This window comes from Varroa destructor, unplaced genomic scaffold (genome assembly GCF_002443255.2).
Source record: "Varroa destructor unplaced genomic scaffold, Vdes_3.0 BEIS01000004.1, whole genome shotgun sequence".
In the NCBI taxonomy this organism is placed as follows: domain Eukaryota; kingdom Metazoa; phylum Arthropoda; class Arachnida; order Mesostigmata; family Varroidae; genus Varroa; species Varroa destructor.
This window is the reverse complement of record NW_019211457.1, coordinates 31,921,682-31,934,672: the sequence shown is the minus strand read 5'-3', so window position 1 is coordinate 31,934,672 and position 12,991 is coordinate 31,921,682. Positions and strand designations below refer to the sequence as shown.

The window sequence follows — 12,991 nt, the reverse complement described above, 5'->3', positions numbered from 1 at the left end:
AAAACAAGCTCAAGGGAGCTTCGATTCTGCTTTCTGCAGAAAATCAGTAGTCTAATTCGTCGATAGGGGAAGGATCTCGTTTTGGGGTGAAATTTTCATTTGCGCCCAATTTCCCATATTGTGCTTAACCAAAGATCCCCAAGACAATCGTGTCACATCGGAGTGCCAGCTGCCGAACCAAACAGTCAGACACATTTACGCTGAGACGATGACCTAAACATCTACTGCGTTTAGCTTGAACGCTCTTCTGCTGTTAATAAAATCGCTGGCGTAAACAACAAGATTTAGCATCGGCACTCGTACTGAAACAGTTTAGCTATACTTCGCAGCAGATACCGGAGACGGTACGTGAGTAATCGCACAGAGTAGATTCGTATGAAAGTCCCTTTGTAAGGAAGTTCATGTGGCATATTATGACTAACTTGACATCTTAAAGTATGCATGTGTTATATACGTATATAAGAAATAAAAATGATGTTATTAGGGTGGCTTTTCCTGTGATTAAAGTTACAGACAAATTAAGATTTTAAGTTTTCTGTGGTTACATTCATAAACGCTGAAATAAACTTATTTCCAGAAGTTATATAGATGCCATTGCCACGTCTGAGACGTGAACGAAATCGAAGTTAAGGGTTAAGAAGTTGGGAAAAAGTTAGACACATTTACAAAGATGCAAAAAATTGAATAATAGTACATGGAACCGCGAAAGGAACCAGTAATAATTATATATCGACAGGATTATTATTATAAGGAGACCTTATAGCTGACGTTACGTGTCGCACAAGCGTTATTTTTATTACAGCATACCAAAGAACAGCTTCGTCCGCTGCAGCGTTTGGCCTCAGGTCCCAGTATCTGTGAAGATGATTGCACGTGGTTTCGTGGCTGTGTTAGGTACTTATTTCCATTTATCTAGTATCTCACTGCCGTGCTCACTAGAGGACTCAGCAGGGCTTAGGACAAGCAACACAGCTTTCACTCATGGTGGTGTACCGGGCATAGTAAGCCCCTATGCAACCCAGGTGACGTGCGAACGGGTGCGCTTCTCGTGCTTCTGAGTAGCGAATTAGCCATTGGGGTGATTAATGGGCCTCTATTGGTTCGTGCTATCACATAACGTTTTCGGGTCCGCAGATGACTCGCCCGATGCACCGATAGTCAACCAAAGGACGTTTGGATTGCGAAGAAATGCGATTACCGCACCCCAAACGAAGGCTCTTCTCTAATCTTTTTTACCCAGAATCCCGATTCTTCGTTTCGCTCTACCGTTGGAGGAACCTCTAGTGATCGAAATCGAAGATCTCTATAGCTCCTCTCGGGTGAAATGCGACACATCTTGAACATGGAGCCAGGCATGCAGAATAATGCAACTGACATTCCCAACAGTTTCTTCTTTGCTTACTCGCTGGATTTTAAGTGCATGAGTGGCGTACATACATCTGGTCAGAGGAACCCTCGAGACCTTAAAGGAACGCGCAAACTGCACAGCACCAGGAAGTTAAAGCGATGTCTGCTTACTCCTGCCTGAGAAGATTCCTGTGACGACATCGGCACAGGAAGGTCCTCATTGCTCCGTTCAAGTTTGTTCTATGCATTCAGCGCCCTGCATTACCCCTTTTTGCTTAGCACACGGTGCTAAGATAGTTGTTGCCGTACAAGAATCTTTAATATATAATGTATCCGTCTGATGTATATGGTACTCCGTTATACTGTTGGGGCTTTCTTACTCCTTATCTCCTGCGCAAGAGGTGCCTGGTTTCGATGTAAGCATTAAGCCCTGTACGCGGTTAGATACTGCAATGCTTGGCTCCTATTTCATTTCCCGGGGCACTATTCCCCATCTGGTTTCGTCCACGCTGGTGCTGTTGGTTCTACTACCCCGTATGCGACGTAGGCCTCATCGAGCGGGAAAGCCCCGCTGAAAAGGCGGAACTAGCACTAAAAAATCGATACAAGGAACGAATGCGGTTTATCTCGGTGGTAACGATGCATCTCTAACTCTCGTATACGTTTTTTGCAATATACCCTATATAAGGAAAGATCATCTTTCTCGATGTGACTGTAGCTCTCGTCACCGGCTCCTTCATGATCACTGCCGTATACTACAACATAATATTATAATACCCATAATGGCTGGTTAAATATCTGGCACTTACGCTAACGCTCCCGAGCCTTCTCCGCAGGCCAAAACCTTCCCCAAAATTATTAACTGGAGTGGTCAGGATAGCTTAAGTCAGCAGAGGAGGTAAACGCCAAGCGGAAAGAGGGCCATTGAAAATCTCTGCCCACGACCCAGCCAACAAGACGAGCACCTGCACTGAGAAGACGTGGTTGTTATCTGGTTTTTTCGGGAAAGATGATCGACAACCCAGTTAGCTATCCGCCTGAAGAACGCCTTCTCGCCTGGTTATCATAACGAATCCTTCATTTCTCTCTGGTTGGCCAATCATCTCGTAATGCCACCAATGGTCACATTGATCGCAAATAGCTACACCGTTCAGATGACTGTACGGGTACCGATGCGCTTGCGGCAGCTAAACAGCCATCTCATTTTTTGGTTGTAGTTGATGCCCTTCTTTGATTCGGCTGACGCGACAAGGCTGGCAGCGATATTTATGTTGTTTGATTCCTCTTGGTCCCTCCATCAGCAATAGCATCGTCGATGGGCTGGCTCTGGTGCCAAGTCTCACCCACAAAATATCTATTCCGGAAAAAGGAAGCCGTCAGTTAGACAGCTATATTCTTTCAAGCTGACTGCTTTCATTGCGTGGACGAAGCCTCATAGGGCTTAAGTCTTAGTTAAACGGTTGACTGAAGAGAAGAATCGAGCAGGGACAAGCAAGTTGAGGTTGTCAGCAACCCCAACTTCCCAAAGTGGGTGGGAGTAAGGCGACGGCGGTCGGTCGATCTTGAGCTTCACAGCAGCCATCGATATATATACATACTACTACTTCGATACCTAAATGTGACTGCCTAGCTAAGTACGAAACGGTTTCTACACGGGACGGAACTGAGCGATAGAACACCGGTGGGAGTATCCCCACCGCTTGAGGTATGAGCGTAGAAGGCATTAGTGAGTCGCACCGTATTTCCGTGATTCTTCATGGCTCATCGTTGAAAGCGTCACAGTCGATTCTAGTTGCACTCTCCGAGTTCAAGTGAGCTGGGACAAAGATCCGCCGAAGCCGAACTATCGTTGGCGACGCCAGATCGCCATCATACGAATAACGGTCTGTTTTTTCACACTGAATCAAGAGAGAAATAGCGAAAGAGAGAAATATGAGCTTAGAGTGAGCAAATGTTACTAACCCAAGGTTCGCTCCTATAGCGGCGGTGGTGATCGGAGTGGTGCCACTGTTAGCTATGATAAGGTAAGGCGCGAGGAACACAAAAAGCGCCTGAAGATGAAAAAACGCGGGACGAGCCATAGCGTATCAGGATTGCACCACCCTGTCTGTCGTCAAGTCAAAAAATGGCATGGCGGCAAAACGTTGCTACGAACGCTCACGCTGAAGCGGGCGATAGAGCGATCAATTGCTCTTAGTTATGAGCAATTGAGAGAGATTAGGAGCATCATGCTGTGAGCTCTCTGACGCGGTGTTGAAGAGATGGATGCGCGAAGCATTTGAGGGGCAGGAGCAGAAAGAAGAAAAGAAATAAGAAAGAGCGCCTCTAACAAAACCCCGTCAACGCAAGAGCCTCTCGATAATCCGCCTGCCTTAACGGCCGTTAAGGCTGTTAAAAGACATCCTCCACGCACACGAATGACGAAGACCGTAGCGACAAACGGCAGAAAGCGACTAAGTAGGTTGGATGAAGATATGACTGGAACGGATGAAAAATCTGAACCGGATAATTCATTCGCTACTACCATTTTTGAAATAAAATCTCGTATAGAGAATTTTCCTTTGTTTATTTATATTAACGTATAAATATAACGTATTTTGACTCTACATGCGCTGCTTTCTCCACTCGAGAGTACCTGGGTTCGTACGTCGGAATATGTATTGTACTCGCAATTCGATGTAATACTGGTGTATAATAGAACAAATAAATTGTTTCCGTCATTTTGTCAAAGTTGAGTATCAAGCGCGCATATGCATGTAAAACCTATGGAGAAAATCGAACGTTTCAAGTTTTAGTCCGGAATAGCGGTTAGACCGCGTTATGACCGTTATACAGCATGTGGTCCGTTTGAAGCGTATCGGTTACGGATAACTGCTACTATTGTAAACAGATATGGCACAGGATGTTAATATAAATCGAAAATTATGATAGCATTATAGCGAATTATAAACGTATGATGAAGTATGTGGTGACGAACGATAGCGTAACATAGGTTTAGGACGTTCCTGAAAATGTGTGACCCAATATTGCTTCCGCTGAACCATTATGCCAATTGTTTGTCATTCCAACCAGCAAATCGTAATCCCACCGTAAAGCATCTGCCAGTTGCTTACCAACAATTCGGTCGATATGTGTGTAAAATAAAGCGGACAAACGGCGATACCAACGCTCGGTACATTGCAGTACAACACTGACTATAAACGTAGCTGAGACTTCAGATTTGTCCAAGATAGCAGGTGTTAGCATTTGAATCTCTGCATAACTGAAAAGATCAAAGTTTGCAAGTGGTGCTAGTACCAGGCCCCAATGATAATAGCAGGACGTAAACTGACTGCGGGAATGTACCTAACGTATCTCACCAAAGAGAAGTAGTCCTTGTTATACAAAATCTCAGACTCATGTCATGCGGGTTGAGTGAGTATAAAGACATTCCAGGAAGAAATTTTTGAAGAAATTAATTTTTTCTTTAACAAAGTTGCGATTGTTACCTATACTGATGATCTTGCATTGTTGAAAGACCATCTTGCTGAACAAGCCATAGCGTGATCCGCAGGAATCGTATACCTGTCATAGGTTTTATTCGCGTTATAAATCGTCAGCCGTCCTTTTTGCTGGCCCATTTGTGGTTGCAGCAGCTCACTACGAATGTCGATAACTACGCTTGTAAAACTTTGTGTTTTCGTTCAATACTTATTGTTCAGGTATAACGTACTTCTGGCCAAATTATGCCTCGGGCAATCTGTGCGCGCTTGCAACAACTTGCGGATGGCTCGTTGCCGATTTCCGGTCAACTCAAAGTCGCAGGACGAACTCCTATCATCGCACAGCATTGGCGATGGACGTAGCTGATTCTGTGGTGTGCTTGACCCGACGATCAAGGACCACTGCGTCATTTTAGGACTACTGCGACACTACGAGTGGATCATTTCCAGTCGTTTCTATCCAGCCGTTTTCAGTGGCAGTGCGACTGTTTTTAGTGATGTGTGTTCCACTTTGGCCTCGTATCTCCCGTGCCCTTAGGGAACTAGTTTTCCAAACCGATCCTCTCCAATTCACCTTAGCTGATCCAACACTGACGAACTCTCGAGCCCTTAGTACGACGCAAAACGACTTGCTGTGTGATGAGCCTAAAGAAGCCTTCCGAAAAGGTCGTTTGACCTGGCTGCTACTGCCCTTAGTTCTTGCCTCTGGTACCTGCAAAGCAACCCTACCCTGCGGATGAACTGCCGCAAAATGTTCTATAACAATTTGGAAACGGTATAACGGTGCTATGGCGAGCTCGCCACAGGCAACATCTCTGGGCATTAAACAGCAGAAAAAGGCCAGAAAGCAAAGGCCATCATAATACCGCGAACGAAGTAGAAGGAATTTAATTCCTGAGCAAGCCCCTTACTGGTGGGGGGTGCACGGCTATCTACGTGCATTGCTATTGCAGCCTCCTGTTGTTAACTGCGTTATTCTAGAAGCTCATCAATCTATATATACAAAATGTGAATCGCTGACTTGCTGTTAAAGCAGATACCTTATAAAGTCGTTGATCTCATATTCCCTTATGATATATGAGCAAGGTTAGGACTTGGTTTACATGCTAGGGGAACTTCAAGGGCTGAAATCAGTACAACTGACTGTTTTATAGACCTAATAGAGTTCTAAGTTATAGCGGATGGTTGAATGTGAAGGAGCACGGATTTTGTCGAAAAATATATAGGAATATCACAGTAAGCTGTTAACGCAATACAGAATTATGTAGATTAACTGAGTAATTGTTTCTCTCATGGTATGAATTACTAAGACGTAGCACAATTTATTTACTTTGTTGCTGGGTCACCATTGACACTAACCGACAAAAGCTTAACAGGTCATATTAAATTTCGCGAGTGTACCCATTAAAAATTGTACGTTGAAAGTTTGACTATGAACGGCTTAAACGAAGCGTCATATTTCAGATCTCCCCTCGAGTTATATGTTACCAACTTGTTTTTTAATTGAAACATAAAAAAGAAAACTTGAAAAGAAGCTCAGAGAGACTCCGTGGTTAGTCGGGCCGATTATTTAGGTCAACTGATTGCCAAAAAGGTTGCAGAAATGAAACCAAGAGTGCAAAACAGTCTGCCTCTAAGGTTGTACAATTCTTGTTGTACATGGAAAGTTTTACCAGTTAATTTACGGTTACCAACAGCAAACGCCTGAAAACCTAGGGACATTCTGGGTTTTATGTACCAGTCGCAAAAATATCGATGAACCACCAGATATACATTTGGACTAACACAGACAAAGAACGATTTCGTGTAGAAAAGACTGTTCTCAATGTAAGATGCGAATTTTTCTTGCATTGACGTATGAAGTAGCTGTTCGGCATTGTTTAATCTTACCAACCGATCTATGCGACTGCGTGTTCATTGGGAACGCAGCACCTGCTTCTAACCCATTAAATTGATCGTAAATTAAGCGCATATGTGGCCTTGTTAGTGGATCAGGCTGAATAGACTGCGGTTATTCAGTAGGACCTCGTTGTATAGGTGATCCCCGCGCAGATACTCTGGAATAGATAATCAAGCCGCTAGGGTCGAAGTATTTATAAACAGCAGCTTTTATCGATTCAAATACCATTGCAAGTGTTATGGGCGCTGCGACTGAAGATCTGTTAGACACCATACGGCAAGGATGTTTTCTCAGTCTGTCGCTTTTGTTATATATCTGTATATGTTTCCCTTTGCAGATGAGGCTAGCGATTTCCATGGCATCGTGTCGAGTCCTCATATGCACGTTCTGGAAAACGGCTCCCTAAACATCATTTCGGTTCAGACAGAAGACAAGGGCCGATATCTATGCGAAGCAGCGAATGGAGTCGGACCATCGCTCAGCGCTGCTGTAGACCTCATCGTACACCGTAAGTCTGTAACGCGTTCGTTGCACAAATTCATAACCATCTAGGAAGGATCAAGGAAGGAACAATCAAGGAATAAACGAATAAATTAGGTACAACTCTTACTCAGCTATGCTTACTAATAACTTTAAAGAATAAAGGCTGACATGTCAAGCACCAAATGTAGACCGAACCCCGTCATTGTACACCGTTTGCGTTTAAATAGTTTAAATGAGCGCCAGTTTTTAATGATTGGAATATAATAGAAATTGCCTTTCCTCTTACTCGAAAAGTTACTCCCATCTATAACATATAATCACAGTTGTTATCAGGGTTAATGAAAGTTGATTTTTGGAATAGGTCCTAAAACGTTCTCTCTGTGGCGTGCTAAAAATTATTCGTATTAAGTTATACGATAGTATGCTATGCACATATCCTGGAGCTCCCGTATAGCAGTCTTAGCAGTCAATCTAGCTGGAGCCTTAGCCAAGTAAACTCACGCATTTAGCTTAAACACAAATTAAATAAGTTTACGTAGCGACGCATCGGGCAGTGCAAGGCTACGAGGAACAATAGCTACTTAGCTATATTAAACCCTTCATGCTGTCTATAGACTAATGTGATTCTCGGCAGTGGATTTCACTTAATGCAGCTTTTGAACTTCATGTAGACTTCAAATGACGGCGCGAATATTAAACCAGCAGGATGCACTCTGCCCAAGTGATTTGGCATGCGTGTAGGCACAGGCCGTTACAATCCTCTCACAGCAAAAACGCCATGCAGGCTGAAGGTATCGGATGCTCAAGCTGTTTCGGCATATTCCAATAGCATTATGGATGCATACAATATTTTTTCAGCTTTGAGACTATTCACAACAAGACAAGCGCAATAACTTCCAGCGCCATCTACCATGTTTTATGTTAGAAGTAGAAAGGTTTCTGAAATTAGGAAGAAGGGCATAGAAGCAACGAAAAGGAGGATGTCATCTAGAACAAGCTAAAAAAAGAATCCGTTAATAAGACATGGCCACACATTAGAAGCCAATCCCATGCTCATCCGGATTAATGTCTGAAGTTGTGACTTCAAATTCTACGTCAACATGTTCATCTTTTTGTCAAAGCTAGACTTGGCTTGAAAGTGGAGCGACTTTAGGAAACCATTAGGGGAACATTGTAGGGCGCGGAATCTTTGCTATAGGCTAAAGATAACAATGGAACAAGAGCGTTCTCCTGACACTCTTGTAATATCGCACTCGAGTTTGAAGGAGCGGACTAATAGTACACTAGAAAGAATATCCTGACAAAAGGATGATCGCGAACACTATGAATTATAGAAAATTGAAGGAATAAAGTAGGCTTTACAGGAGGGTCGGGCAGTTGAAAGCTTCTCGTTTCGATGAAATACGAAATACGCTGGGGTCAAAATAGAGAAGAGAACAAAGTTGAATTTTAACAAAAAAAAAAAAGAAAATGAGGCCGACCACGAAACTGTCATAGTTGTCTGGCCTGTCGCCAGCGTGAACACAGATCCAGGCTAGATTGTTGGCTCCGAAGACCTAGGGCAGAAAACTGTCGGAATGCCTGTCGGTTAGTCGTTCCTCTGCTGCCGTTGTTTGCAATAAGTGCCCCGGCCTCGTTTCCTCAGCTTACCGCTTAGTCCAAAAGCAACTAGGGAGCATTCAGCTTTTGCTCCATCTTCATGCCCGAGGCCATTTTTTTGAGGCCTTTCGCTGCCAAGCCTCGATTGGGCTGGCTTAGCCTGCTAGTATGGCCTCGCTGGTCCTACTCTACCGGCGGTATGTTACTCTTCAGAAAAAAATCTTTTTCTTCCCCGTCATGTAAAAGCAAGTGAAAAGGGCAGGGAGTCGCTTTACGGCGGTCGGTGAATTAACCCATTTTACTCTGAACGACGAAGTGAATTTAAAAAAAGTTCAGAAGGTGGTAGTAACGACAACGCATGGAGAAATCAACGTGTGGATGTTTCGTGTCCAGTATCAGAGCAGCTACGACACAATATCCTGTGTCGTTTCGTTTGACAAACAGGAAAGAAGCTGATTCCTGCGGGGAGCGAATAGGGTCATGTAAAGCTAGCAGTTTTCGTTGTCACGTTAGATTTTGTTGGCTTCACCGCGGTTATGAGAGCGTTTAAAAGTGGACCACAAAGCGTGTGTCTTTCTTCCGCTGGCTGGGACCGTATTTTTTCCGTAAGTGGCATAGGCCTTTGTTTTGGCTTTTTGTCAAGGATCTGTAGGTTGAGACGACAACCGGGCATATAAGTATATGTGAAGAGCAGAAAAACGCGGAATATGCGCAAAACAGGCAGATGTGACGGAAAACTTCTTTTTTATGACACCCTTATATAAGTGTTTCTCCATATCCATGTGTTTAACTGGCAGCATTGCATGACAATTTTTTGGGTTTATATGTAAGTGTACTAGCTTAGATGAGCGCATCTGTCGGGACTAAAAGAAACAAAGAAACTTATTTAGCGCGTTTTCACTGTTTCTTTGAGTCATTTTATTACAATTATTGAACCCGCGTCAGGTTGCTTGTTATCAGCTACTGAAGCGTGCTTCTAATATCTTCATAGTGAAATGCGTTAATGGTAGTACTTTGATTTGGGTACACGTTCACGAAGATTGCCTATTTATCAACAGATTTGTGACAGCTAGTAAATACTGTTTGCGTTATGCTCATGTCGCCTTTGATGCCGTTGCTCCCTTTCTCAGATGATTAGAGCTTAACAGTTATCCGTTTGTAGCAAAGTCGGTATCACGTTCATCCATCAACAATTATTCCGATGAGTACAAACATCATTGCAATGTCCGTCGCTCATACGGTTTCGAGCCCATTCCCAAGCCCAAATAAACGCTTCCCGTAAAAAGGTCACCGGTGACCCGAGTGAATGACATGCATCTACACAAGTTTTCTGACGTGTCGACATTATAACACGTCCACAGCTATCGCCGGATCCCGATGTTTATCTCGCTGTTCGGTACTTTTGCGCATACCTAGTTAGACAGCGCGTTCCATTATCCGCTCTTGATCCTCATTTTTCTAACGGTACAGAACAGTTAATAGGAACATTGTTATCCCCAATAATTTATGTGGCTTGGAACGACACTGCCTCAAATACGCACACGCACGCGTATATATACGTATACGTACACACACTCAGTACACATGCTACATGATAATAGAAGAGAGTCATTCGATCGCTGGGCAACGGCCTTGTCAGCTTGAGCCTCGAGGGAAGAACTGCCGTCGTCCGAGCTCTAGCGGGGATGTACGTCCGTTTGTTGCAGCTCGCCGACGGTGGAAACGGCTCACGCTGTCGGGACACATGAGTGGGTGTTGTTCCCTAGCTGCTAAATTGAACGAAAAGGAAATGCATCATCCCCATTACATTGTCGAGTGTATGAGCCCCATGGAGTCTTCGCATTGAAAAAAGCGGAATAGAGAAGGAAAGACTGAGCGACGACCGAGAATGAGTTGTAAATCAACGGCACGAAATAGCGAGAAGGCTGGTAGTGGCTAAAAGTCCGCTGCTGTTGTTAATGTTATTGCCGTTGTTATTTTTGCTGCCAGTTGCGCCTGCCATGCTGGTCGCCTAGCAGACGGTTCGCGATTCAAGGCGTACCAAAATTACGTCATCTAGCCGAGTTCTCAATCAGGCGGCACAATCTATCTTTTGTTTAGTGCGGTTTATAATACATAGGCGCATGTGCTTGCACCACCTATGCAGTTCAAGCAGCTGGTCTTCACACACAGAAAGTACGGAATGGATTGTCTCGCATGTGATCTGAGTACAGATAGCCTACCTTTTACCTAATACAACTCTATTTCTTCCAATCTAACATAGAACGAATTCAGAACGGACCTGCTCAACCTGAACCGTATTTTAAACGTGAAGCTATAGCAGTTAGTCTGTTGTCCACATCGCATTACTCTTACTATCTCGTGATAGCTGCATTTCTTAGTCAATCGCAGTGTCCTCGTTCAGATTCTTCGACCACGTACTTCAGTAAACATACTTTGTTTGTCCGAGTTACTAAGTTACTTTACAGCGCGATATCGTGACGGTATCTGATCGATTCCATTGGGCTGTTTTTTTACACCTACCTTACATGTTATACGGATTTTGAGCATTCCACGAATCCATTTTAATTACTTATGCCTTTGCGTCACGTATTTCGTGCTTCTATTGCTGTTTGATTATTACAGTGGCGCGGCTGGTAGGTTACCTTGTGAAGTAAAGTCGTTTCGAATACTATGCCTTTTTGTGCATTAGCAGCGTCTTCGACAGTTGACCTCTAGCATACATATAAGATCTAATTTTTATAAAGACTAGTTTAATCTTCTAATTCGTATACGCCGATTAGCCGCATTCAATGTATGTTCACACCTAAATTGTCACTCCGCTATCCTAACCTTTCTAGCACGGATCTGATCATTTATAAAAATTATTTCTTCATTTAAGTTTTCTCTTCGTTTCGTGTCGCTTGTATGGCCCAGACCACCAAAGGTCTGTTATAAGATCTAAGGCATGTACAGAAGAACCTATACAATATCTCATTTATATATATATTTCTCTCGAATAACCATAATATAATAACTTAATTGCTCTAATATACACACAAGTCCTTATCTGTGCAAACAGCGCTGGATTAGTATTACAGTTTCTACGACTCTGTCTATTATGTCGGAGTCTACCACTATCTATAATGATGGCGCTCCCTATTGGCAGGTTGTTCCAGACACCTGCATCGTTGCTCGTGCAGACTCAGAGCCAGGCACCGGCGCCGCTATCGAACGGCCCCAACGTCAGTTACGGTCACTTCTAATCAAATTAGCGTGAAGTTTTTTTGGTTTGTGGTGCTGGCATCGTACGTATAAACGTATGTCTAGATCTATCTGTGTGTATGAACTCAACAGCGACAGGTAGGCAAACCCTGAGCGTGCCATTACGTCTCAGGTAATAATCATGCAAATAGATATTATGTAATGAGCTGTATGGTCAAACTTCTTACTTCGAAGCTGAAAGCTGGCAGTCTGTTCTGACATGCATATACCACATTTGTGCTGGTAAGATATGGCATGCTTACACTTGTTGTTGAAAAAGCGGACGTTTTCGAGTTATGTGGAATTAGGAAGATGGCGGGTTATTTCGAAACTGCTGGCAGATGTGTGAGCATACGGTTTTGGCAGGTCGTTAATAGTGAGAGATGTCGACTATATTATTTTCCGGGTTTAGTCAAGTATATCTGCTTTTTCTAGTACAAATAGGGTCACAAATGATTGTCGTTAGTACTATTTTTATTATTATTATTATTATAAAATCGTCTCCCGATTCAAAAAATGTGGTGTCAACAACATTTCACTAAATTAGAAAAACAGGTTACCCTACGCGTAGGATGGAACCGCGTAATGATAACAAATCCGTATTTTGTAGTCGCTGAAGTTGCAATGGAAATGAGGCTAACAAATGGATAAACAGACAAGCAGCGACTCTGTCGAATGGCATCTTGACACTTCTACGCTATATGCGCGCTAATTCTTCAATAATTTTCTCGGCTTTCGAGTTGTCGTTCTTCAGTCCAGATAATGTATCTGTTCTACTTTAAAGTCGTATTGCGCAGTTGCTTGCAGACGCTGCTCTGGAAAAGTCCAACTCTGCATTGCTGTATGTTAGGTACAAATATTTCGCGGGTTGGCCTGCTATCTACGATGAATGTGGGACTATTGACCACGTCGAACGTTCCGTGGCCAGCCGATTACC

General features: G+C 43.4%; 1 protein-coding gene across 12 annotated transcripts in view; it reads left to right on the top strand.

The window, feature by feature from the left end:
- The window catches only part of LOC111250466 (cell adhesion molecule Dscam1-like), a 306,297-nt gene that overhangs the window by 225,118 nt on the left and 68,188 nt on the right, over window positions 1-12,991 (top strand). For all 12 annotated transcript variants that reach the window (XM_086988683.1, XM_086988682.1, XM_086988680.1 and 9 more), the window contains one exon: window positions 7,067-7,237. In XM_086988683.1, coding sequence (XP_086844809.1) covers window positions 7,067-7,237 — 171 coding nt within the window. The remainder of the gene's footprint in view (window positions 1-7,066; window positions 7,238-12,991) is intronic.